This window comes from Notolepis coatsorum (genome assembly GCF_963971535.1).
Source record: "Notolepis coatsorum genome assembly, chromosome: 2".
Classification (NCBI taxonomy): Eukaryota; Metazoa; Chordata; class Actinopteri; order Aulopiformes; family Paralepididae; genus Notolepis; species Notolepis coatsorum.
Genome location: NC_140166.1, coordinates 222,118,516 through 222,145,291, shown reverse-complemented (window position 1 = coordinate 222,145,291; position 26,776 = coordinate 222,118,516). Strand labels below are relative to the sequence as shown.

The 26,776-nt window shown below is 43.2% G+C and overlaps 1 protein-coding gene across 1 annotated transcript in view; it reads right to left on the bottom strand.

Moving 5' to 3' along the window:
- strn3 (striatin, calmodulin binding protein 3) overlaps positions 1 to 26,776 on the bottom strand; it is a 74,872-nt gene that overhangs the window by 21,613 nt on the left and 26,483 nt on the right. The window contains exons 2-8 of the mRNA XM_084309234.1: positions 25,641 to 25,744; positions 25,454 to 25,527; positions 22,715 to 22,796; positions 21,394 to 21,570; positions 8,248 to 8,386; positions 5,529 to 5,670; positions 1,661 to 1,800 (exon numbers count right to left, since the gene is read on the bottom strand). Coding sequence (XP_084165360.1) covers positions 1,661 to 1,800; positions 5,529 to 5,670; positions 8,248 to 8,386; positions 21,394 to 21,570; positions 22,715 to 22,796; positions 25,454 to 25,527; positions 25,641 to 25,744 — 858 coding nt within the window. The remainder of the gene's footprint in view (positions 1 to 1,660; positions 1,801 to 5,528; positions 5,671 to 8,247; positions 8,387 to 21,393; positions 21,571 to 22,714; positions 22,797 to 25,453; positions 25,528 to 25,640; positions 25,745 to 26,776) is intronic.

Below are 26,776 nucleotides of genomic sequence, written 5' to 3'. Positions count from 1 at the left end.
TATGAGACTCGCCACAGGATTTTCAAAATAAGAGTATCGATATGAATCGATCTTATTACATCGCATCGATCCGATTCGATCGTTGATAATTACATCGATGTATCGATCTGGATCGATGTATCGTCCCACCCCTAGTAGATACAGTGTGAGGTAGGTGTGTAGATACAGTGTGTGTATTAGGTAGGTGTGTAGATACAGTGTGTGTATTAGGTAGGTGTGTAGATACAGTGTGAGGTAGGCGTGTAGATACAGTGTGTGTATTAGGTAGGTGTGTAGATACAGTGTGAGGTAGGTGTGTAGATACAGTGTGTGTATTAGGTAGGTGTGTAGATACAGTGTGTGTATTAGGTAGGTGTGTAGATACAGTGTGAGGTAGGTGTGTAGATACAGTGTGTGTATTAGGTAGGTGTGTAGATACAGTGTGTGTATTAGGTAGGTGTGTAGATACAGTGTGAGGTAGGCGTGTAGATACAGTGTGTGTATTAGGTAGGTGTGTAGATACAGTGTGAGGTAGGTGTGTAGATACAGTGTGTGTATTAGGTAGGTGTGTAGATACAGTGTGTGTATTAGGTAGGTGTGTAGATACAGTGTGAGGTAGGCGTGTAGATACAGTGTGTGTATTAGGTAGGTGTGTAGATACAGTGTGTGTATTAGGTAGGTGTGTAGATACAGTGTGTGTATTAGGTAGGTGTGTAGATACAGTGTGAGGTAGGCGTGTAGATACAGTGTGTGTATTAGGTAGGTGTGTAGATACAGTGTGTGTATTAGGTAGGTGTGTAGATACAGTGTGAGGTAGGCGTGTAGATACAGTGTGTGTATTAGGTAGGTGTGTAGATACAGTGTGAGGTAGGCGTGTAGATACAGTGTGTGTATTAGGTAGGTGTGTAGATACAGTGTGTGTATTAGGTAGGTGTGTAGATACAGTGTGTGTATTAGGTAGGTGTGTAGATACAGTGTGTGTATTAGGTAGGTGTGTAGATACAGTGTGAGGTAGGCGTGTAGATACAGTGTGTGTATTAGGTAGGTGTGTAGATACAGTGTGAGGTAGGTGTGTAGATAACAGTGTGTGTATTAGGTAGGTGTGTAGATACAGTGTGTGTATTAGGTAGGTGTGTAGATACAGTGTGAGGTAGGCGTGTAGATACAGTGTGTGTATTAGGTAGGTGTGTAGATACAGTGTGTGTATTAGGTAGGTGTGTAGATACAGTGTGTGTATTAGGTAGGTGTGTAGATACAGTGTGAGGTAGGCGTGTAGATACAGTGTGTGTATTAGGTAGGTGTGTAGATACAGTGTGTGTATTAGGTAGGTGTGTAGATACAGTGTGAGGTAGGCGTGTAGATACAGTGTGTGTATTAGGTAGGTGTGTAGATACAGTGTGAGGTAGGCGTGTAGATACAGTGTGTGTATTAGGTAGGTGTGTAGATACAGTGTGTGTATTAGGTAGGTGTGTAGATACAGTGTGTGTATTAGGTAGGTGTGTAGATACAGTGTGTGTATTAGGTAGGTGTGTAGATACAGTGTGAGGTAGGCGTGTAGATACAGTGTGTGTATTAGGTAGGTGTGTAGATACAGTGTGAGGTAGGTGTGTAGATAACAGTGTGTGTATTAGGTAGGTGTGTAGATACAGTGTGTGTATTGCGTAGTGGGTAGTGGTCTCACGTCGTAGCTGTAGTCCGCCTCCTCGTTGGTGACCGTGAGGTCGGCCAGGTCCCCGAGGCCCAGCACGCTCTCCAACACGTCGTCCGAGCCCCCCAGGATGAAGGACTTGCCCCCCCCAGAGGGAAACGGCAGCGGCTCCGCTACACAGAGAGAGAGAGAAGCATGTTTTAATAACACACATGTACACAATAACACACACTCATGTACACACAATAACACACATGTACACAATAACACACACTCATGTACACACAATAACACACATGTACACAATAACACACATGTACACAATAACACACATGTACACAATAACACACATGTACACAATAACACACATGTACACAATAACACAATAACACACATGTACACAATAACACACATGTACACAATAACACACATGTACACAATAACACACATGTACACAATAACACACATGTACACACAATAACACACATGTACACAATACCAGACTAGCATCTTGTCTAACTCACTCACTCACTCACTCACTAAGTGAACATGTCCTAATTTCCACAAATACTTGTTTTCTTTTTCTCTTCAAGTGATAGGAAGTAATTGATGAATATGATTAACTATGAATATAACTATGAATATGACTATAACTATAAATATAACTATGTAGTCGATGAATATGACTATAACTATGAGTATGACTATAAATATAACTATGAATATGACTATGCCTATAAATATAACTATGAATAGGACTATAACTATGTAGATGAATATGACTATAACTATGAATATGACTATAAATATAACTATGAATATGACTATAACTATGAATATGACTATAAATATAACTATGAATATGACTATAAATATAACTATGAATATGACTATAACTATGTAGATGAATATGACTATAACTATGAATATGACTATAACCATCACTATGAATATAACTATAAATATAACTATGGCGATGAATATGACTATAACTATGAATAAGACTATAACAATCAATATAACTATAACTATGAATATAGCTGAATATGACAATAACTATGACTAGAACTAGAACTATGAATATAACTAGAACTATGACTAGAACTATGAATATGAATACCTGTACGGATGTTAAAAAGTGTAACTATTCTCTAAGGATGGTGGCGTTCAGAGTAGTTTGTGTGTCCCGGCCACAAAGTGATTATGCAGGGTGTTGTCTCAGCTTGTAATACGTGACTAACCTACTAGTGAACACAGGGCTGTTCTTATGAAGCTGATCTGCAAGAGGTCTGGGGCAGCGTGTTGGCAGCGTCACGGAGCCAATAACACAATTCTACACGTCAGAATTCCCCCAGAATAATTAGCCACGTTCAATAATTAGGGTCCGAGAGTAATTAGGTGCACAGGGATTTCAATCTCCCCCCGTGACCGACCTGTGGGTCTTGACCCAGAACATAACATAACAACCACCAAACTGAAAACAAATATCTCGAGCCCCACTTGGTACTTACTCCTCCCCCTCCCTAGTCGCTTATTTTTTCATAACATTTTACGGAAACGTTTCGAAGTTATTTTGTGCCGATTCACCACTACCATAGGCTTCCATTGTATCTGAAAATAGTCCTTTAACCTCTTAAGAAGAATGACTTGGAACCACATGTCATTATTGACTGGTCTGGTCCGTCAGGGTGGGGAGCTACGTCAGTCTAAGACTGGTCTGGTCCGTCAGGGTGGGGAGCTACGTCAGTCTAAGACTGGTCTGGTCCGTCAGGGTGGGGAGCTACGTCAGTCTAAGACTGGTCTGGTCCGTTGGGGGGGGGGAAGCTACATCAGTCTAAGACTGGTCTGGTCCATCAGGGGGGGGAGCTACGTCAGTCTAAGACTGGTCTGGTCCGTCAGGGGGGGGGAAGCTACGTCAGTCTAAGACTGGTCTGGTCTGTCAGGGGGGGGAAGCTACGTCAGTCTAAGACTGGTCTGGTCTGTCAGGGGGGGAAGCTACGTCAGTCTAAGACTGGTCTGGTCCATCAGGGGGGGGAGTTACGTCAGTCTAAGACTGGTCTGGTCCGTCAGGGGGGGGGAAGCTACGTCAGTCTAAGACTGGTCTGGTCCATCAGGGGGGGAAGCTACGTCAGTCTAAGACTGGTCTGGTCCGTCAGGGGGGGGAGCTACGTCAGTCTAAGACTGGTCTGGTTCATCAGGGGGGGGAGCTACGTCAGTCTAAGACTGGTCTGGTCCGTTGGGGGGGGGGGCTACGTCAGTCTAAGACTGGTCTGGTCCGTCAGGGGGGGGAGCTACGTCAGTCTAAGACTGGTCTGGTCTGTCAGGGGGGGGAAGCTACGTCAGTCTAAGACTGGTCTGGTCCATCAGGGGGGGGAGTTACGTCAGTCTAAGACTGGTCTGGTCCGTCAGGGGGGGGGAAGCTACGTCAGTCTAAGACTGGTCTGGTCCGTTGGGGGGGGGAGCTACGTCAGTCTAAGACTGGTCTGGTCCGTTGGGGGGGGAAGCTACGTCAGTCTAAGACTGGTCTGGTCCGTTGGGGGGGGAAGCTACGTCAGTCTAAGACTGGTCTGGTCCGTTGGGGGGGGGAGCTACGTCAGTCTAAGACTGGTCTGGTCCGTTGGGGGGGGGAGCTACGTCAGTCTAAGACTGGTCTGGTCCGTCAGGGGGGGGAGTTACGTCAGTCTAAGACTGGTCTGGTTCATCAGGGGGGGGAAGCTACATCAGTCTAAAGTCCTGACCCTTCTGTAAAAGACACCCAGTGAGCTACAGCAGGGGAATGGGCTTCCAGTAACAAGCATCTAGAATGAATGTGTGAATGTGCGTGTGTGGCTGTGTAGTTTGTAAGGTTACATGTTAGTCTGGTAGTAAGCGTGTGTGTGTGTGTGTGTGTGTGTGTGTGTGTGTGTGTGTGTGTGTGTGTGTGCGTGTGTGCGTGTGTGGGGCTGTGTGTGTGGCTGTGTAGTTTGTAGGGCTGTCCCCGACTAAGGATTTGGATAGTCGACTATGATTGGCCAAAATTTGCAGTTAGTCGCCTAATAAAAAAAATAATAATAACTGTTTTTTTGTAATCATTCCATTTGGGCTGTGGGGGGTGCTTAATGTCTGAAGGAGTCGACTGAAGGCTCCTTGTCCTCTGCAAAAGCATGCAATTGGTCCACTGATGGATACATCTTGATATGCGTCTAGTCTAGTGTGTTCATTAGATGGGTGAAATCCTCTTTCAGTGCCTCTGTGCCCGTTTTCTCAGGCAGATAGCCTCTGGTATGCGTGCCATTAGCGTTAGCCACGCTTCTAGGCCTCTTTTCTTGTGGAAAGAATGATTAAAAAATGTATATATATAAATTCTTTTTTGTATTCGACTAAGAGGTTGGCAGTCAACTACGGCTCCTTTCGACAGATTAGTCGACTAATCGACTAATAGTAGTTTGTAAGGTTACATGTTAGTCTGGTAGTAAGCGTGTGTGTGTGGCTGGCTGTGTAGTTTGTAAGGTTACATGTTAGTGTGGTAGTAAGCGTGTGTGTGTAAGCGTGTGTGTGTGTGTGTGTGTGTGTGTGTGTGTGTGTGTAGTTTGTAAGGTTACATGTTAGTCTGGTAGTAAGCGTGTGTGTGTGTCGTGGCTGAGAATATCTTTTTGCACCAGCATGAAGGAATGCTGACACAGCGCTGGTCATTACTGAGAGTCCACATGGCCGGACACACACACACACACACACACACACACACTCTTACTAACATGCACTCTTAAATGTGTACACGCCAAGAAACACAAGATGTGCACGAAAAAATTGGCTTGTGAAAGAATTCCAGGCCTTGATCTCTCTCCCTCTCCCTCTCTCTCCCTCCCTCTCTCCCCCCCTCTCCCTCCCTCTCTCCCCCCCTCTCCCCCCCTCTCTCTCTCACCCCACTCCGTGCCGTCTCCAGAGCTCCTGGCCTCCCCGGCCCCCTCTCCGTCCTCTGCAGTGACCAGGAAGTCAAACTCCTTCAGCGCTTCTTCTGTGTCTGCGTCTTCTGGGAGGTCCGAGGCCAGGCCTTCATTACCCACCTGGAGAGAGAGAGGGGGGGGGGGAGGCAGAGAGAGAGAGAGAGACAGAGAGAGAGACAGAGAGGAGAGAGAGACAGAGACAGAGAGGAGAGAGAGACAGAGAGAGAGGTAATTTTGTATGAGGATGTGACGAGGCTTCTGGATCTTCACCGAGTGCTCTGAACACACCAATAAGCCCAGGAGGAGCACATAGTAAATGTCAGAGAAACAGAGAATGTCCAGCCGGTACACGAAGAATCATCCCCTGTGAGTGAGAACAACAGCCTCGTAAAAATCAAAACAACATTAGTCATAGGACTGAATAGACACAATATAATGTTGGCTATCCCGGTTGAAAATGTATGTTAGCCTAATACCAGAGGGGTCTGATGATTTACAACTGAAGTTAAAGATTAGATGATCAGCCGACAGCTGCGACGGTAGCCCTTGCTGTGTGTGACCTCATCCGCACCCGCCTGATCCATCGCTACACAGAGAGACGGACATCGATCAGCGCTTGACGTCGGTGAGTATTATAAGTGCAGCGAGAAGCCGCTACAGCAACGCAGTCCAGCTGCCCTGATCCATCGTTACGACACAGGCTGCTGCAAGTAATAATCAACTAATCCACAACTAATCAATTATGAACTAGAGAATCGTCAGTGCTGTAAAGTTTAAACCTTTTTAAATCTTAGACAAACGAAACACGTTGCTTTTATGAAAGCAAAGCACAATTTGAGGCTTTATAAAAGCAGCACAATGAACACAAATCTGTCGGTGCCGAGTCCGACCTCATCTTAAATAACAAACGTTTGTTGTAGTTAACAAAGAGAGGCAGAGTTAATGAGGCGTATGGCGTTCGTTGCATTGGAGGCGCAAGATTATTATAATTGTTTTAATATATTCTTTTTTTTTTGTGTGATCAAATCTTTTTATTTTCTTTTTTCAAACATGAAACAAAGACATATCACAATTAGTGCTGTCGGGCGATTAAAAAAATTAATCTAATTAATTACAGGATTTGTAATTAATTAATCTAATTAATCGCATTTTAATCGCATAACCATTTTATGCCTGATATTCTATATTCTATAATCATATTTCAGATTGCATGTGTCCAGATGGCAGAATTCAGTACTGTATCTACAAAACCTTCTGTTTAATCATCTTCCATCTATTAATTTGCTTAGATTTTTCAGGTCTGGTCAATTTGAGCATGGTGTTATTCACAGTCAAAATAAAGAAAAAGAATTGTAATCGATATTCTCATTTGGTTCATTACAATTTACTCAAGCCTAGTAACAGACACAGTATTTCTGACACTGGAAATACATTCCCTGAGATCCATAGATGTCCCTAGAATCAGATACCAAGAACATGCAAATGGGCCATATTAAAAAAAAGTCTGTAAATGTGTATTCTACGTTCTTATGGAATTAATGAGATAAAAAAAAAATTATTAAATTTTCTTTTTAATTAATTTTGAGTTAATTTTCATAACGCGATAATTTGATGTGTAATTAATTAATCTAATTAACGTGATAAACTGACAGCCCTAATCACAATACAATAATAATAATACATAAAAAGACATCCCAATGCAACAACTTCACACAACATGACAAGACAATAATTGAGACAGACTGCACGGTGACCAACGCAAGCCCCCCCCCCATCAGCCACGATTTTTAATATATTCTAATTTTATTTTCCAGTTAGAATCCTGTGCACATCGAACGAAGCTTCGAAGTATTTAAGACCTAGCATCTCTAAACTAAAGCGGAGCAGTTGGCACAAGCTACGGTACATTTATTGCATCGGCTGGAAAACACTGCACACCTAATCCATGACAAATGGCAACTGTACTCGTTTCGCTTTAGATGTGGTGAAAACATTTACGTATATGCATGTATAAATATTAAGGCCTGTCCCCGACTAAGGATTTGTATAGTCGACTTTGATTGGCCAAAGTTCGCAGATAGTCGACTGGTAGTCAGTCGAATGATCCAAAAATAAACCGACTGAGAGATTGGCAGTCGACTACGGCGCCTTTCGATCGATTAGTCGACTATTCGACTCGTCGAGCTCAGCCCTAATAAATATATATATTTACTAGGGCTGTCAAAGTTAATGCTTTAACTTTAGAGATTAATTTAAATTATTTAAAGCGTTAAAAAAAATGTATCTAGATTAATCTATGGAGTGAAAAATGTTCAACGTTCTAAACTTTCAGCAGTATCTTTGCTTGTTCTTTTTTTGCATCGACTCGTGCACCTTTTTGAAAATCATCTGACATGAAGATGGAACACATTTTTGTTGTTAATATGATTTATATTACTGGTAGTTCATACAAGACATTATCGTCCTCTAAGCCAATCTGCACTTTAACATAGGCCTGGGTTGTTGCTTCGGTCTTAAGTAGAAAAATGCGATTTTTTTTATCTAGATTAATTACAGAAAATTGTGAGATTAATTAGTTAAATTTTTTTTATCTATTGACAGCACTAATATTTACACACACCTTAGTCTTGTTGTTTTAGCCCGATGGTGTTTGTCTGTGTTGATGTATATATTGTATGTATATGTGTATATATGTACCTTAGTCTTGTGTTTTTTAGCCCGATGGTGTTTGTCTGTGTTGATGTCGTCCATCAGGTCTCCCTCTTCGTCCTCGTCTTCGTCGCTGTCCTCCGCGTTCTCCAGGAAGTTAAACGTCTCCAGCACGTCTCCTGGACTCCTACAGGGACAACACCGGTCGCCTTAGTTCACCAATAAAGTCAGTATCGGCTGAAAAGGATCCACATCGGTCGACCACAAGCCGCCACAGCAGAAAACCTAAGATCTGTAGACTTTAACTAGAAACGACTCAATGATAATAGATATAGATAGAAACTTTATTGCCATTTCAACACGGTTGTGGGATTTGTCTTGGTGCCACATACAGTACAGTTAAAAACATACAATATAAAAACACAAGAATACAATCCCCACAATAAAAGTTTTACACAAACAATTAAAAAGAAAAAATGCTACAGTACCTAAAATAAATAGCTCAGTGTTCCAGTTTAAAGTGCATATTGCCTTAAAGTGCATGTTGGCTGGTGCTAGCCCTTGTTGTGCAAAGTGCCTGTACATTTGTACTTGAGTTCAGGTGACGGACAGCCTCGGGATATGTACTGTTTTTAAATGTACTATCTATTCTATTCTACTATTCTATTATTGCACTCTATTATTTTACTCTGTCTATTGCTTTTTATTACAGGTTCAAAACTGTCATGGATTAAACTGTGTGGGTATCAAACAAGAGACTGTCGGGCTTTAAAACGGTGTAGGACCCAGGCCTAGAACTGCGCCCTGAGAGGGAGGTTTGCCCTGAGTGGGAGGTTCAAAGTGGGTATCAAACAGGAGGGAAGACTGTCATGTTTTAAACTGTGGATACCAAACAGAGAAGGTAAAGACGACTTTGAACTGTTGAACAGCAATCCAGAACTATTTTATTGCACTGTAAAATATATATATATTTTTTAATCTATTCTATTCTACAATCTTATTGCACTGCACTATTTCACTATTTTACTCCGTCTATTTTATCTTACTCTTTTTATTATTGTCTATTTAAAACTGAATCAAACCATAAACAAGGTGGCCTGTTGGGATGTTAGATCCTAATGTGATTTTATATGACTGCACTTTATGTGCTCATTTTATGCCTGTCTTTTTTCTGTTGTGAAGCACTTTGAGCTGCAGTTTCTGTATGAAAGGTGCTATACAAATAAAGTTTATTATTATTATTATTATTAGACTGAGCTTAATTCTATCAGCAGTGAGCTTGTCGTGTGTTTAGTCTGTCCCTCTGTCCCCTATCTCTTCAGACTGCATGTTTAGTCTGTCCCTCTGTCCCCTATCTGCATGTTTAGACTGTTCCTCTGTCCCCTATCTCTTCAGACTGCATGTTTAGTCTGTCCCTCTGTCCCCCATCTCTTCAGACTGCATGTTTAGTCTGTCCCTCTGTCCCCTATCTCTTCAGACTGCATGCTTAGTCTGTTCCTCTGTCCCCTATCTCTTCAGACTGCATGTTTAGACTGTCTCTCTGTCCCCTATCTCTTCAGACTGCATGTTTAGACTGTCTCTCTGTCCCCTATCTCTTCAGACTGCATGTTTAGACTGTCTCTCTGTCCCCTATCTCTTCAGACTGCATGTTTAGACTGTCTCTCTGTCCCCTATCTCTTCAGACTGCATGTTTAGTCTGTTCCTCTGTCCCCTATTTGCACGTTTAGTCTGTTCCTCTGTCCCCTATCTGCATGTTTAGACTGTTCCTCTGTCCCCTATTTGCACGTTTAGTCTGTTCCTCTGTCCCCTATCTGCATGTTTAGACTGTTCCTCTGTCCCCCATCTCTTCAGACTGCATGTTTAGTCTGTTCCTCTGTCCCCTCTCATGTTTAGTCTGTTCCTCTGTCCCCTCTCTCATGTTTAGTCTGTTCCTCTGTCCCCTCTCATGTTTAGTCTGTTCCTCTGTCCCCTATCTGCATGTTTAGTCTGTTCCTCTGTCCCCTATCTGCATGTTTAGACTGTTCCTCTGTCCCCCATCTCTTCAGACTGCATGTTTAGTCTGTTCCTCTGTCCTCTCTCATGTTTAGTCTGTTCCTCTGTCCCCTCTCTCATGTTTAGTCTGTTCCTCTGTCCCCTATCTCATGTTTAGTATGTTCCTCTGTCCCCTATCTCATGTTTAGTCTGTTCCTCTGTCCCCTATCTCATGTTTAGTCTGTTCCTCTGTCCCCTATCTCATGTTTAGATTGTTCCTCTGTCCTCTCTCTCATGTTTAGTCTGTTCCTCTGTCCCCTATCTGCATGTTTAGTCTGTCCCTCTGTCCCCTATCTGCATGTTTAATCTGTTCCTCTGTCCCCTCTCATGTTTAGTCTGTCCCTCTGTCCCCTATCTCTCAAGGTCACATGTTTAGTCTGTTCCTCTGTCCCCTATCTCATGTTTAGTATGTTCCTCTGTCCCCTATCTCATGTTTAGTCTGTTCCTCTGTCCCCTATCTCATGTTTAGTCTGTTCCTCTGTCCCCTATCTCATGTTTAGACTGTTCCTCTGTCCCCCATCTCTTCAGACTGCATGTTTAGTCTGTTCCTCTGTCCCCTCTCATGTTTAGTCTGTTCCTCTGTCCTCTCTCTCATGTTTAGTCTGTTCCTCTGTCCCCTATCTGCATGTTTAGTCTGTTCCTCTGTCCCCTACCTCATGTTTAGACTGTTCCTCTGTCCCCCATCTCTTCAGACTGCATGTTTAGTCTGTTCCTCTGTCCCCTCTCATGTTTAGTCTGTTCCTCTGTCCCCTCTCATGTTTAGTCTGTTCCTCTGTCCCCTCTCTCATGTTTAGTCTGTTCCTCTGTCCCCTCTCATGTTTAGTCTGTTCCTCTGTCCCCTCTCTCATGTTTAGTCTGTTCCTCTGTCCCCTACCGCTCCTCGCCTGTGGAAGGCCCTCCCTGACTACCTCAGAGCACCAGACCACTGCTTCTTTTAAAAGAGGACTAAAAACATACCTCTTCACAAAAGCCTTCTCTTGGTTTTAACCTTTTTATACATGCCTTGTGTGTTTTATCCCCTTTCTGTGTTTTTATGCCTTGTTTTACCCTGTAGCACTCTGAGATTTGGTCTCCAAATGTAGAGTGTACTACAAATTGAATGTATTATTATTATTAGTGATGCACGACAATTTCTTTTACACATCGGTATCGGTCCGATATCAAGATAGGGCAGATATAATATTTTTTTATTATTATTATTTTTTCTTTTTTAATCTTTTTTCTTTTCTTTTTCTTTTTTTACATGTTTTGGCCTTAAATAGTTTCAAAATATCAGTCATTTCTGAAAATAAGTTACAAAGTATTAAAAAAAAATTAAAATAAAAAAATGCGTTTTGGAAAATAGCTCTTTATTTGAATATCATAAAAAAGTGTTTTCTATACAGAGATATCGACATCGGTAAATATCGGTATCGGCCAGAACAGCAATATTAATATCGGTATCGGCCACAATTTTCACATCGGTGCATCACTAATTATTGTTATGTTTAGTCTGTCCCCTACCTCATGTTTAGACTGTTCCTCTGTCCCCTACCTCATGTTTAGACTGTTCCTCTGTCCCCTACCTCATGTTTAGACTGTTCCTCTGTCCCCTACCTCATGTTTAGACTGTTCCTCTGTCCCCTACCTCATGTTTAGACTGTTCCTCTGTCCCCTACCTCATGTTTAGACTGTTCCTCTGTCCCCTACCTCATGTTTAGTCTGTTCCTCTGTCCCCTCTCTCCATGTTTAGTCTGTCCCTCTGTCCCCTATCTGCATGTTTAGTCTGTCCCTCTGTCCCCTATCTGCATGTTTAGTCTGTCCCTCTGTCCCCTCTCTCATGTTTAGTCTGTCCCTCTGTCCCCTACCTCATGTTTAGTCTGTCCCTCTGTCCCCTACCTCATGTTTAGTCTGTTCCTCTGTCCCCTACCTCATGTTTAGTCTGTTCCTCTGTCCCCTACCTCATGTTTAGTCTGTTCCTCTGTCCCCTACCTCATGTTTAGTCTGTCCCTCTGTCCCCTACCTCATGTTTAGTCTGTTCCTCTGTCCCCTACCTCATGTTTAGTCTGTTCCTCTGTCCCCTACCTCATGTTTAGTCTGTCCCTCTGTCCCCTATCTCATGTTTAGTCTGTCCCTCTGTCCCCTATCTGCATGTTTAGTCTGTTCCTCTGTCCCCTATCTGCATGTTTAGACTGTTCCTCTGTCCCCTCTCTCATGTTTAGACTGTTCCTCTGTCCCCTATCTGCATGTTTAGTCTGTTCCTCTGTCCCCTATCTCATGTTTAGACTGTTCCTCTGTCCCCTACCTCATGTTTAGTCTGTTCCTCTGTCCCCTACCTCATGTTTAGTCTGTTCCTCTGTCCCCTACCTCATGTTTAGTCTGTTCCTCTGTCCCCTACCTCATGTTTAGTCTGTCCCTCTGTCCCCTACCTCATGTTTAGACTGTTCCTCTGTCCCCTACCTCATGTTTAGACTGTTCCTCTGTCCCCTCTCTCCATGTTTAGTCTGTCCCTCTGTCCCCTACCTCATGTTTAGTCTGTTCCTCTGTCCCCTATCTGCATGTTTAGTCTGTTCCTCTGTCCCCTATCTGCATGTTTAGTCTGTTCCTCTGTCCCCTATCTCATGTTTAGACTGTTCCTCTGTCCCCTCTCTCATGTTTAGTCTGTTCCTCTGTCCCCTATCTGCATGTTTAGTCTGTTCCTCTGTCCCCTATCTCATGTTTAGACTGTTCCTCTGTCCCCTACCTCATGTTTAGTCTGTTCCTCTGTCCCCTACCTCATGTTTAGTCTGTTCCTCTGTCCCCTACCTCATGTTTAGATTGTTCCTCTGTCCCCTACCTCATGTTTAGTCTGTTCCTCTGTCCCCTATCTCATGTTTAGTCTGTTCCTCTGTCCTCTCTCTCATGTTTAGTCTGTTCCTCTGTCCCCTATCTCATGTTTAGTCTGTTCCTCTGTCCCCTATCTCATGTTTAGTCTGTTCCTCTGTCCTCTCTCTCATGTTTAGTCTGTTCCTCTGTCCCCTATCTCATGTTTAGTCTGTCCCTCTGTCCCCTATCTGCATGTTTAGTCTGTTCCTCTGTCCCCTATCTGCATGTTTAGTCTGTTCCTCTGTCCCCTATCTGCATGTTTAGTCTGTTCCTCTGTCCCCTATCAGCATGTTTAGTCTGTTCCTCTGTCCCCTACCTCATGTTTAGACTGTTCCTCTGTCCCCTATCTGCATGTTTAGTCTGTTCCTCTGTCCTCTCTCTCATGTTTAGTCTGTTCCTATGTCCCCTCTCTCATGTTTAGTCTGTTCCTCTGTCCCCTACCTCATGTTTAGTCTGTTCCTCTGTCCCCTACCTCATGTTTAGTCTGTTCCTCTGTCCCCTACCTCATGTTTAGACTGTTCCTCTGTCCCCTACCTCATGTTTAGACTGTTCCTCTGTCCCCTCTCTCCATGTTTAGTCTGTCCCTCTGTCCCCTACCTCATGTTTAGTCTGTTCCTCTGTCCCCTATCTGCATGTTTAGTCTGTTCCTCTGTCCCCTATCTGCATGTTTAGTCTGTTCCTCTGTCCCCTATCTCATGTTTAGACTGTTCCTCTGTCCCCTACCTCATGTTTAGATTGTTCCTCTGTCCCCTATCTCATGTTTAGATTGTTCCTCTGTCCCCTATCTCATGTTTAGATTGTTCCTCTGTCCCCTCTCTCATGTTTAGACTGTTCCTCTGTCCCCTATCTCATGTTTAGTCTGTTCCTCTGTCCCCTACCTCATGTTTAGTCTGTTCCTCTGTTCCCTCTCTCATGTTTAGTCTGTTCCTCTGTCCTCTCTCATGTTTAGTCTGTCCCTCTGTCCCCTATCTCATGTTTAGTCTGTTCCTCTGTCCCCTACCTCATGTTTAGTCTGTTCCTCTGTCCCCTACCTCATGTTTAGACTGTTCCTCTGTCCCCTACCTCATGTTTAGTCTGTCCCTCTGTCCCCTACCTCATGTTTAGTCTGTTCCTCTGTCCCCTATCTCATGTTTAGTCTGTTCCTCTGTCCTCTCTCTCATGTTTAGTCTGTTCCTCTGTCCCCTATCTCATGTTTAGTCTGTTCCTCTGTCCCCTATCTCATGTTTAGTCTGTTCCTCTGTCCTCTCTCTCATGTTTAGTCTGTTCCTCTGTCCCCTATCTCATGTTTAGTCTGTCCCTCTGTCCCCTATCTGCATGTTTAGTCTGTTCCTCTGTCCCCTATCTGCATGTTTAGTCTGTTCCTCTGTCCCCTATCTGCATGTTTAGTCTGTTCCTCTGTCCCCTATCAGCATGTTTAGTCTGTTCCTCTGTCCCCTACCTCATGTTTAGTCTGTTCCTCTGTCCCCTCTCATGTTTAGTCTGTTCCTCTGTCCTCTCTCTCATGTTTAGTCTGTTCCTATGTCCCCTCTCTCATGTTTAGTCTGTTCCTCTGTCCCCTATCTCATGTTTAGTCTGTTCCTCTGTCCCCTATCTCATGTTTAGTCTGTCCCTCTGTCCCCTATCTGCATGTTTAGTCTGTTCCTCTGTCCCCTATCTGCATGTTTAGTCTGTTCCTCTGTCCCCTATCTCATGTTTAGTCTGTTCCTCTGTCCTCTCTCATGTTTAGTCTGTTCCTCTGTCCCCTATCTCATGTTTAGTCTGTTCCTCTGTCCCCTCTCATGTTTAGTCTGTTCCTCTGTCCCCTATCTCATGTTTAGTATGTTCCTCTGTCCCCTCTCTCATGTTTAGTATGTCCCTCTGTCCCCTATCTGCATGTTTAGTCTGTTCCTCTGTCCCCTATCTGCATGTTTAATCTGTTCCTCTGTCCCCTCTCATGTTTAGTCTGTCCCTCTGTCCCCTATCTCTCAAGGTCACATGTTTAGTCTGTTCCTCTGTCCCCTATCTCATGTTTAGTATGTTCCTCTGTCCCCTATCTCATGTTTAGTCTGTTCCTCTGTCCCCTATCTCATGTTTAGTCTGTTCCTCTGTCCCCTATCTCATGTTTAGATTGTTCCTCTGTCCTCTCTCTCATGTTTAGTCTGTTCCTCTGTCCCCTATCTGCATGTTTAGTCTGTCCCTCTGTCCCCTATCTGCATGTTTAATCTGTTCCTCTGTCCCCTCTCATGTTTAGTCTGTCCCTCTGTCCCCTATCTCTCAAGGTCACATGTTTAGTCTGTTCCTCTGTCCCCTATCTCATGTTTAGTATGTTCCTCTGTCCCCTATCTCATGTTTAGTCTGTTCCTCTGTCCCCTATCTCATGTTTAGTCTGTTCCTCTGTCCCCTATCTGCATGTTTAGTCTGTTCCTCTGTCCCCTCTCATGTTTAGTCTGTTCCTCTGTCCCCTCTCATGTTTAGTCTGTTCCTCTGTCCCCTCTCTCATGTTTAGTCTGTTCCTCTGTCCCCTCTCATGTTTAGTCTGTTCCTCTGTCCCCTACCTCATGTTTAGTCTGTTCCTCTGTCCCCTATCTGCATGTTTAGTCTGTTCCTCTGTCCCCTATCTGCATGTTTAGTCTGTTCCTCTGTCCCCTATCTCATGTTTAGACTGTTCCTCTGTCCCCTCTCTCATGTTTAGTCTGTTCCTCTGTCCCCTATCTGCATGTTTAGTCTGTTCCTCTGTCCCCTATCTCATGTTTAGACTGTTCCTCTGTCCCCTACCTCATGTTTAGTCTGTTCCTCTGTCCCCTACCTCATGTTTAGTCTGTTCCTCTGTCCCCTACCTCATGTTTAGATTGTTCCTCTGTCCCCTACCTCATGTTTAGACTGTTCCTCTGTCCCCTATCTCATGTTTAGATTGTTCCTCTGTCCCCTATCTCATGTTTAGACTGTTCCTCTGTCCCCTCTCTCATGTTTAGACTGTTCCTCTGTCCCCTATCTCATGTTTAGATTGTTCCTCTGTCCCCTATCTCATGTTTAGACTGTTCCTCTGTCCCCTCTCTCATGTTTAGACTGTTCCTCTGTCCCCTATCTCATGTTTAGTCTGTTCCTCTGTCCCCTACCTCATGTTTAGTCTGTTCCTCTGTTCCCTCTCTCATGTTTAGTCTGTTCCTCTGTCCTCTCTCATGTTTAGTCTGTCCCTCTGTCCCCTACCTCATGTTTAGTCTGTTCCTCTGTCCCCTATCTCATGTTTAGTCTGTTCCTCTGTCCTCTCTCTCATGTTTAGTCTGTTCCTCTGTCCCCTATCTCATGTTTAGTCTGTTCCTCTGTCCCCTATCTCATGTTTAGTCTGTTCCTCTGTCCTCTCTCTCATGTTTAGTCTGTTCCTCTGTCCCCTATCTCATGTTTAGTCTGTCCCTCTGTCCCCTATCTGCATGTTTAGTCTGTTCCTCTGTCCCCTATCTGCATGTTTAGTCTGTTCCTCTGTCCCCTATCTGCATGTTTAGTCTGTTCCTCTGTCCCCTATCAGCATGTTTAGTCTGTTCCTCTGTCCCCTACCTCATGTTTAGACTGTTCCTCTGTCCTCTCTCTCATGTTTAGACTGTTCCTCTGTCCCCTCTCTCATGTTTAGTCTGTTCCTCTGTCCCCTACCTCATGTTTAGTCTGTTCCTCTGTCCCCTACCTCATGTTTAGTCTGTTCCTCTGTCCCCTACCTCATGTTTAGACTGTTCCTCTGTCCCCTACCTCATGTTTAGACTGTTCCTCTGTCCCCTCTCTCCATGTTTAGTCTGTCCCTCTGTCCCCTACCTCATGTTTAGTCTGTTCCTCTGTCCCCTATCTGCATGTTTAGTCTGTTCCTCTGTCCCCTATCTGCATGTTTAGTCTGTTCCTCTGTCCCCTATCTCATGTTTAGTCTGTTCCTCTGTCCCCTATCTGCATGTTTAGTCTGTTCCTCTGTCCCCTACCTCATGTTTAGATTGTTCCTCTGTCCCCTACCTCATGTTTAGACTGTTCCTCTGTCCCCTATCTCATGTTTAGATTGTTCCTCTGTCCCCTATCTCATGTTTAGACTGTTCCTCTGTCCCCTCTCTCATGTTTAGACTGTTCCTCTGTCCCCTATCTCATGTTTAGATTGTTCCTCTGTCCCCTATCTCATGTTTAGACTGTTCCTCTGTCCCCTCTCTCATGTTTAGACTGTTCCTCTGTCCCCTATCTCATGTTTAGTCTGTTCCTCTGTCCCCTACCTCATGTTTAGTCTGTTCCTCTGTTCCCTCTCTCATGTTTAGTCTGTTCCTCTGTCCTCTCTCATGTTTAGTCTGTCCCTCTGTCCCCTATCTCATGTTTAGTCTGTTCCTCTGTCCCCTACCTCATGTTTAGTCTGTTCCTCTGTCCCCTACCTCATGTTTAGTCTGTTCCTCTGTCCCCTATCTCATGTTTAGTCTGTTCCTCTGTCCTCTCTCTCATGTTTAGTCTGTTCCTCTGTCCCCTATCTCATGTTTAGTCTGTTCCTCTGTCCCCTATCTCATGTTTAGTCTGTTCCTCTGTCCTCTCTCTCATGTTTAGTCTGTTCCTCTGTCCCCTATCTCATGTTTAGTCTGTCCCTCTGTCCCCTATCTGCATGTTTAGTCTGTTCCTCTGTCCCCTATCTGCATGTTTAGTCTGTTCCTCTGTCCCCTATCTGCATGTTTAGTCTGTTCCTCTGTCCCCTATCAGCATGTTTAGTCTGTTCCTCTGTCCCCTACCTCATGTTTAGTCTGTTCCTCTGTCCCCTCTCATGTTTAGTCTGTTCCTCTGTCCTCTCTCTCATGTTTAGTCTGTTCCTATGTCCCCTCTCTCATGTTTAGTCTGTTCCTCTGTCCCCTATCTCATGTTTAGTCTGTTCCTCTGTCCCCTATCTCATGTTTAGTCTGTCCCTCTGTCCCCTATCTGCATGTTTAGTCTGTTCCTCTGTCCCCTATCTGCATGTTTAGTCTGTTCCTCTGTCCCCTATCTCATGTTTAGTCTGTTCCTCTGTCCTCTCTCATGTTTAGTCTGTTCCTCTGTCCCCTCTCTCATGTTTAGTCTGTTCCTCTGTCCTCTCTCATGTTTAGTCTGTTCCTCTGTCCCCTCTCTCATGTTTAGTCTGTTCCTCTGTCCCCTCTCATGTTTAGTCTGTTCCTCTGTCCCCTATCTCATGTTTAGTATGTTCCTCTGTCCCCTCTCTCATGTTTAGTATGTCCCTCTGTCCCCTATCTGCATGTTTAGTCTGTTCCTCTGTCCCCTATCTGCATGTTTAATCTGTTCCTCTGTCCCCTCTCATGTTTAGTCTGTCCCTCTGTCCCCTATCTCTCAAGGTCACATGTTTAGTCTGTTCCTCTGTCCCCTATCTCATGTTTAGTATGTTCCTCTGTCCCCTATCTCATGTTTAGTCTGTTCCTCTGTCCCCTATCTCATGTTTAGTCTGTTCCTCTGTCCCCTATCTCATGTTTAGATTGTTCCTCTGTCCTCTCTCTCATGTTTAGTCTGTTCCTCTGTCCCCTATCTGCATGTTTAGTCTGTCCCTCTGTCCCCTATCTGCATGTTTAATCTGTTCCTCTGTCCCCTCTCATGTTTAGTCTGTCCCTCTGTCCCCTATCTCTCAAGGTCACATGTTTAGTCTGTTCCTCTGTCCCCTATCTCATGTTTAGTATGTTCCTCTGTCCCCTATCTCATGTTTAGTCTGTTCCTCTGTCCCCTATCTCATGTTTAGTCTGTTCCTCTGTCCCCTATCTCATGTTTAGACTGTTCCTCTGTCCCCCATCTCTTCAGACTGCATGTTTAGTCTGTTCCTCTGTCCCCTCTCATGTTTAGTCTGTTCCTCTGTCCTCTCTCTCATGTTTAGTCTGTTCCTCTGTCCCCTATCTGCATGTTTAGTCTGTTCCTCTGTCCCCTACCTCATGTTTAGACTGTTCCTCTGTCCCCCATCTCTTCAGACTGCATGTTTAGTCTGTTCCTCTGTCCCCTCTCATGTTTAGTCTGTTCCTCTGTCCCCTCTCATGTTTAGTCTGTTCCTCTGTCCCCTCTCTCATGTTTAGTCTGTTCCTCTGTCCCCTCTCATGTTTAGTCTGTTCCTCTGTCCCCTCTCTCATGTTTAGTCTGTTCCTCTGTCCCCTCTCTCATGTTTAGTCTGTTCCTCTGTCCCCTACCGCTCCTCGCCTGTGGAAGGCCCTCCCTGACTACCTCAGAGCACCAGACCACTGCTTCTTTTAAAAGAGGACTAAAAATATACCTCTTCACAAAAGCCTTCTCTTGGTTTTAACCTTTTTATACATGCCTTGTGTGTTTTATCCCCTTTCTTCTGTGTTTTTATGCCTTGTTTTTTAATTGCCTATGTTTTACCCTGTAGCACTCTGAGATTTGGTCTCCAAATGTAGAGTGCACTACAAATTGAATGTATTATTATTATTATTATTATTATTATTATTATTAGTGATGCACGATATATCGGCCGGTATGGAAAAATGTTTACACATCGGTATCGGTCCGATATCTCTTACAATTGAAATTAACACAGATCTAGGTAGATGGGACAAACTACCCCTATCCCTTCTAGGAAGGATAAACGTCATCAGGATGAATATCCTTCCGAGATTGAACTTTCTCTTTCAAAATGTACCCTGCTACCTATCTATAACATATTTTAACATATTGAATAAATGTATCTCAAAATTTATTTGGTCCAATAAAAAACCAAGGATTAAATTACTGACTCTTATGAAACCTGAGTCCATGGGTGGTCTAGGTCTTCCCAATCTCCAACACTACTACTGGTCAGCCCAACTTCGAACTATAGTATCATGGTCATTGGGAGGACCAGACTCACACTGGATACAGATAGAAGCGGGACTGGTTGATCCTTTACCTCTAAACTCTATTTTTTTTATAAAGAATTGACAAAATAGAAAATATAAAGCAATATTTCACGGTTGTGAATACCCTATCTGCATGGAAAGATTGCTCGAAAAAGTTTGGCATAACTAAATGCATCTCTGTTTATTCACCTATTCATCAAAACCCTGACCTAAAAAAATATTTTCATTCAACTGATATAAACAAGTGGAGACACTTGGGGGTAACTCAACTTAAAGACCTTTTTCATAAAAACTGGAAATTAAAAGCATTTCAGGAACTAAGAAGAATACAACATTCCTAACTCAGACTTCTTAAAATATATGCAAATTCAAAGCACTTTAAGTTCACTTACTAAAGAAAACAAGTTAAGCTTTGAAATGACAGAATTGGAAGAAAAACGAACTACCTCATCCACAATATCTCAGTTTCTTCCCTTAGAAAAGATAACGCTTGAAAAGCACAACCAGGGTCACTTATTTCAAGAACTTTGGAATCCACTCTATACTCAACTGGAAACTCATAATGTAGTCCTATAAATGTGTCATATCTAATATAACAGACGTGGAGTTTTAGCAGATTAGATGAGCTGATCTGTTGAGGCTCTTTGTCTGCGTGTAAGTGCCTGGTTGCCTGCGCATGGCTGTCAAACCCTGCCCCCACGGGGTCGGGTCTGGGAAAGGGAGCTGAACACGCAGCGGCCCGGACCCTTCTCTGTCGGAGTAGCCATCGATAAGCGGGTGTGAGCAACTGGGTGCTATAAAATGTCACTGTTTACAATACCAACATTTGCACTTTTATTCCTTATTACTTATTTACTTATGATTTACCTACTGTCCCTTTATTTTATTTTATTTTATTTTACTTTATTTTTATTATTATTATTTTCTTTCTTTTTTTGTTGTTGTCTAATTGTTTATTTGTGTGTATGTGTGCCTGTATGTGGGCAAGTGTATGTGTGTATGTGTGTGTGTGTGTGTGTGTGTATGCGCGTGTGTGCGCGTGTACGTGTGTGTATGTCCCAGTGTGTGTGAGTGTGAGTGAGAGATGGGAGAATGGATTGAGAGGGGAGCACAAGGAAAATTGTTAAAAATTGTTCATGAGAGTGACACTGAACATTCTGTAGATCTGTCGATTGAATGTGAAACCTCATGAAAAATAAAAAGATTTAAAACTAACGATATCAAGATAGGGCCGATATAATTTTTTTTTTAATCATTTTTTAATTTTTTTAACATGTTTTGGCCTAGTTTCAAATATCAGTAATTTCTGAAAATAAGTTACAAAAGTAAAAAAAAAAAAAAAAAATGCGTTTTGGAAAATAGCTCTATTTGATTATCATAAAAAAGTGTTTTCTATACAGAGATATCGACATCGGTATCGGCCAGAACAGCAATATTAATATCGGTATCGGCCACAATTTTCACATGGGTGCATCACTAATTATTGTTATGTTTAGACTGTTCCCCAGTCCCCTACCTCTTGAGCTCCTGTCCCTTCCTCTTGCTGGGCGACTCCGTTCCGTTGAGGATCTGTTCCAGGTTCTTGTTTTCCAGCGAGCCGTTCTGTTCCGACCCGGACAGGCCCAGCAGGGAGCGGACTCTCTGGGACCGGACGTCCAGGATGGTGTCTGTGTAGCCTACCTCCTGGAGGTACCTGGGGGGGGGGGGGGGAGAGAGAGAGAGAGACAGAGACAGAGAGAGAGAGAGAGAGAGAGAGAGAGGGCCAGAGAGAGAGGGCCAGAGAGAGAGAGAGAGCAAGAGAGAGAGAGCGACAGAGAGAGAGACAGACAATCAATCACCTAACATTACCGGTATACAATGTTTTCCATAATATTTAGGGATGTCCGATATTGGCATTAAAATGTGATATAGCAAAATATCGGTATCGGTTATAAAAAAAAATATATCTTTTTCTATAACCTTTATTTACCCAGGCAAGCAAGTAAGAACCAATTCTGATTTTATTTATTGTCAAAAGTATGCATAATGTTGTGTTAATTACCTGAAATTATTAAGTTTTTTAGGGGGGGAAACCCTGCATATATCGGTATCGGTTGATATCGGTATCGGAAATCGGTATCGGAAATTAAGAGTTGGACAATATCGGTATAAAAGCCAATATCGAGCATCCCTGGTTTAAATATATATATTATTATTTTTTAAGATAATTTTTATTTATTTTTTTTACATTTATTTAACCTTTATTTACCCAGGCAAGCAAGAACAAATTCTTATTTGATTTATTGTCAAAAGTATGCATAATGTTGTGTTAATTCCACGACAAGATATATGTAATGTTATTACCTGAAAAGATTCAGTTTTTTGGGGGGGGGGGGGGACCCCGCATATATCGGTATCGGTTGATATCGGTATCGGAAATTAAGAGTTGGACAATATCGGTATATCGGTAAAAAAGCCAACATCGAACATCCCTATATTACATCAATACACTGGTTGATTCCATGTATATCTATACTCCCAGGTTGTAAACGGTAGATCAAATGAATGCTTGAAAATCCCCTGAAGAACACTTGCTTGAAAGTCTAAAAAGGCCTTGAATGAAGTATATATGTATATCTATAACTGGTTGACGTGTTATTGCCCTTATGTCAGCTCTTTACTTCAGTCAAATGTTCACAGTATTGAATATGAATATTAAAGGTAGAATAATTAACGCCATCAAACAGCGACCTCTAGGTGAAAGTGCTCTTCTTGGCATTGTATTGTATTGGTCCTTTAATAAACATATTGTATTGGTATTGTTCTATGTAGGTGTGTGCGAGTTCAGATATACTGACTGTCTGAGGAGTTGTCGGCCCTGTTTCCACGTGAGTTGACTGTTGGCAGGAACGGCTGAAACCTCTGTGTCTTTGGTGTCTTCTAATAGGAGGAGAGGAGAGGAATATGAGAGGAAGATGAAAAGAAGATGAGAAAGAGGGAGGGATTGAAGATAGGAGGAAAGTAGAGCGGAGAAAGTGAGGAGAGAAGAAAACGATAGGAGAGCGATAGACAGGAGAGGAGAAGAGAACGATAGGAGAGGAGAAGAGAGAAGGATGGGAGAGGAGAAGAGAGAACGATAGGAGAGGAGAGAAGGATAGGAGAGGAAAAGAGAAGGATAGGAGAGGAGAAGAGAGAAGGATAGGAGAGGAGAAGAGAACGATAGGAGACCGATAGAAGAGAGAAGGATAGGAGAGGGAAGAAGAAGGATAGGAGGAGAAGAGAGAAGGATAGGAGAGGAGAAGAGAGGAGATCGATAGGAGAGGAGATCGATAGGAGAGGAGAAGAGAGAAGGATAGGAGAGGAGAAGAGAGAAGGATAGGAGAGGAGAGGAGAAGAGAGAAGGATAGAAGGAGAGGAGAAGAGAAGAGAGCGAGAGGAGAGATCAATGAGCGTCCGGAGTCAGAGTCCTAAGAGGAACTAACACAGTAAAAGGTTTTACACTGTGTGGCATCTAAACGTTAACTTTTTTTACAAGAGATTACCCTCCAGCTCAGCTTAAGAGCTGCATAATATAGAGACCAGGAACCCTTCAGACTGTCTGAAGACTCAGTCTTCTCAGGCAAGAAGAGACAAGATACTTCAGACTGTCTGAAGCCTCAGTCTTCTCAGGCAAGAAGAGACAAGATACTTTAGACTGTCTGAAGCCTCAGTCTTCTCAGGCAAGAAGAGACAAGATACTTTAGACTGTCTGAAGACTCAGTCTTCTCAGGCGAGAAGAGACAAGATACTTCAGACTGTCTGAAGACTCAGTCTTCTCAGGCGAGAAGAGACAAGATACTTCAGACTGTCTGAAGACTCAGTCTTCTCAGGCGAGAAGAGACAAGATACTTCAGACTGTCTGAAGACTCAGTCTTCTCAGGCAAGAAGAGACAAGATACTTCAGACTGTCTGAAGCCTCAGTCTTCTCAGGCGAGAAGAGACAAGATACTTTAGACTGTCTGAAGACTCAGTCTTCTCAGACAAGAAGAGACAAGATACTTCAGACTGTCTGAAGCCTCAGTCTTCTCAGACAAGAAGAGACAAGATACTTTAGACTGTCTGAAGACTCAGTCTTCTCAGACAAGAAGAGACAAGATACTTCAGACTGTCTGAAGCCTCAGTCTTCTCAGACAAGAAGAGACAAGATACTTCAGACTGTCTGAAGCCTCAGTCTTCTCAGACAAGAAGAGACGAGATACTTCAGACTGTCTGAAGCCTCAGTCTTCTCAGACAAGAAGAGACAAGATACTTCAGACTGTCTGAAGCCTCAGTCTTCTCAGGCGAGAAGAGACAAGATACTTCAGACTGTCTGAAGCCTCAGTCTTCTCAGACAAGAAGAGACGAGATACTTCAGACTGTCTGAAGACTCAGTCTTCTCAGGCAAGAAGAGACAAGATACTTCAGACTGTCTGAAGACTCAGTCCTCTCAGACAAGAAGAGACAAGATACTTCAGACTGTCTGAAGCCTCAGTCTTCTCAGACAAGAAGAGACGAGATACTTCAGACTGTCTGAAGCCTCAGTCTTCTCAGACAAGAAGAGACAAGATACTTTAGACTGTCTGAAGACTCAGTCTTCTCAGACAAGAAGAGACAAGATACTTCAGACTGTCTGAAGACTCAGTCTTCTCAGACAAGAAGAGACAAGATACTTCAGACTGTCTGAAGACTCAGTCTTCTCAGACAAGAAGAGACAAGATACTTCAGACTGTCTGAAGACTCAGTCTTCTCAGGCGAGAAGAGACAAGATACTTCAGACTGTCTGAAGACTCAGTCTTCTCAGGCGAGAAGAGACAAGATACTTTAGACTGTCTGAAGACTCAGTCTTCTCAGGCAAGAAGAGACAAGATACTTTAGACTGTCTGAAGACTCAGTCTTCTCAGGCAAGAAGAGACAAGATACTTTAGACTGTCTGAAGACTCAGTCTTCTCAGACAAGAAGAGACAAGATACTTCAGACTGTCTGAAGCCTCAGTCTTCTCAGGCAAGAAGAGACAAGATACTTCAGACTGTCTGAAGCCTCAGTCTTCCAGGCAAGAAGAGACAAGGAACCCTTCAGACGGTCACTAATAAGTCGAACCTCTCAGCTACACAGTTTATTGAACGATTTGGTGGAAAGAACACATTTATAAAAGGAATATTCAACACAGAAGATGTTTAACCTTTAAGCCATAGCCATATTTTCAGAAGATTTGTGTCTGCTACTATGCTTGAGTAAATTGTAATGAACCAAAGGAGTGTATCAATTTTCTTTTTATATTATTTTTTTTTAATCCATCATTGACGGTGAATTAAAAGGCGCCTATCGCAAAGAGTAGTGTGTTTCCCCGACATTCCGGGACAAATTCCCAATCAGGTCTCTGACATCAAGGCCACCTAATCATCCCTTCCCCTAAATTGGCTTAATATCAATCCCTGTCTCCTGAGCCGTTCAGCCATTGTGTAGTGTGATGTATGCCTGGCAAATCTTCTGAAAATATGGCTAGGGCTTAAGATGTTAAGGGGTTAAGGGTTTAAAATACATCTTTAAATGTCCAGGTCAGCTGGTGTTGTGTCGTTTACCTGATTCAAAGCTAGGCATCTTCACTTCTCCTTGGTTTAATTCTGTTCCATATTTTAACTTATGATACTTTGCTCTGCAAGAGAAGACGGACAGCGAGGGGAGAATCAGAGACGCTTCACACGTGGAACATCGACGGTGTTGACAGTTTTATTATTATTATAATTATTATTAAGAGCAGCTGCTTACCGTTCTTGTTTTAATGCATATTCTAACATCTTTATTCTTCTAACTAAGTCGTTCTTTAGGTTCTCTTGTCCTTTCCTCTCTCCCTGGAGGAACGCTATCCTAGCCTGGAGAAAGGAGAGAGAGAGAGAAAGAGAGAAATTATTAATTAAACACGAAGATTTATTTCAGCATTAAACAGCAACATAGTGAGGCTTTAAAACAGGAGCTTCTCTGATGTAATTTCCTCTTTATCGACAGAGTGGAGAGAGAGACATGGAGGATGAGGGGGAGAGAGAGGGAGGATGAGGGGGAGAGAGAGGGAGGATGAGGGAGAGAGAGACATTGAGGATGAGGGGGAGAGAGACATGGAGGATGAGGGGGAGAGAGACATGGAGGATGAGGGGGAGAGAGACATGGAGGATGAGGGGGAGAGAGACATGGAGGATGAGGGGGGAGAGAGAGAGACAGACATGGAGGATGAGGGGGAGAGAGAGGATGAGGGGGAGCGACATGGAGGATGAGGGGGAGAGGGAGAATGAGGGAGAGAGAGACATGGAGGGGGAGAGAGAGAGGATGAGGGGGGTAGAGAGAGAGACCGGGGGGTAGGGAAGAGAGAGGGGGGTGGAACCCCTCCTCTATAGCGTCCGTGCGGAACCAATATTCCCAACGACAGTTCCGTATGTGAATTATGTCTAATCACCGCAGGTGAAAGGTTTGCACCCTTACGCCACGGTAGAAGCCTCGGAATTTCGGTAGGTGAATTGCTTTCCTAGATGTTACTTATGTGTCAGTTATGTTTTTACTTTTAACCTTTATTTATACAGGTAGGTTATTGATAACGAATTCTCTTTTGCAATAACAACCTGTTGAATGTAACTACAGTTCAATAGATTCAATTAGTTTAATTAGTTCAAATACATTATTTTATTTAAGTGTGTAGTTTAAAATTGTTTACAGTTTTTCTATTTTTCTGGCATGGGGCTCAACAATAAATGACAATCAGAAATGTCAAGTTGCATGTTGTTATTCTAACCAGCTTAGTTCCGTTTAAATTTAACAATTTATCAGGAATCGATAAAGAATCGGACCGATAAGCAGAATCGATAATGGAATCGATAAAATCGTATCAATTCCCATCCCTAATCATGTATGCATGA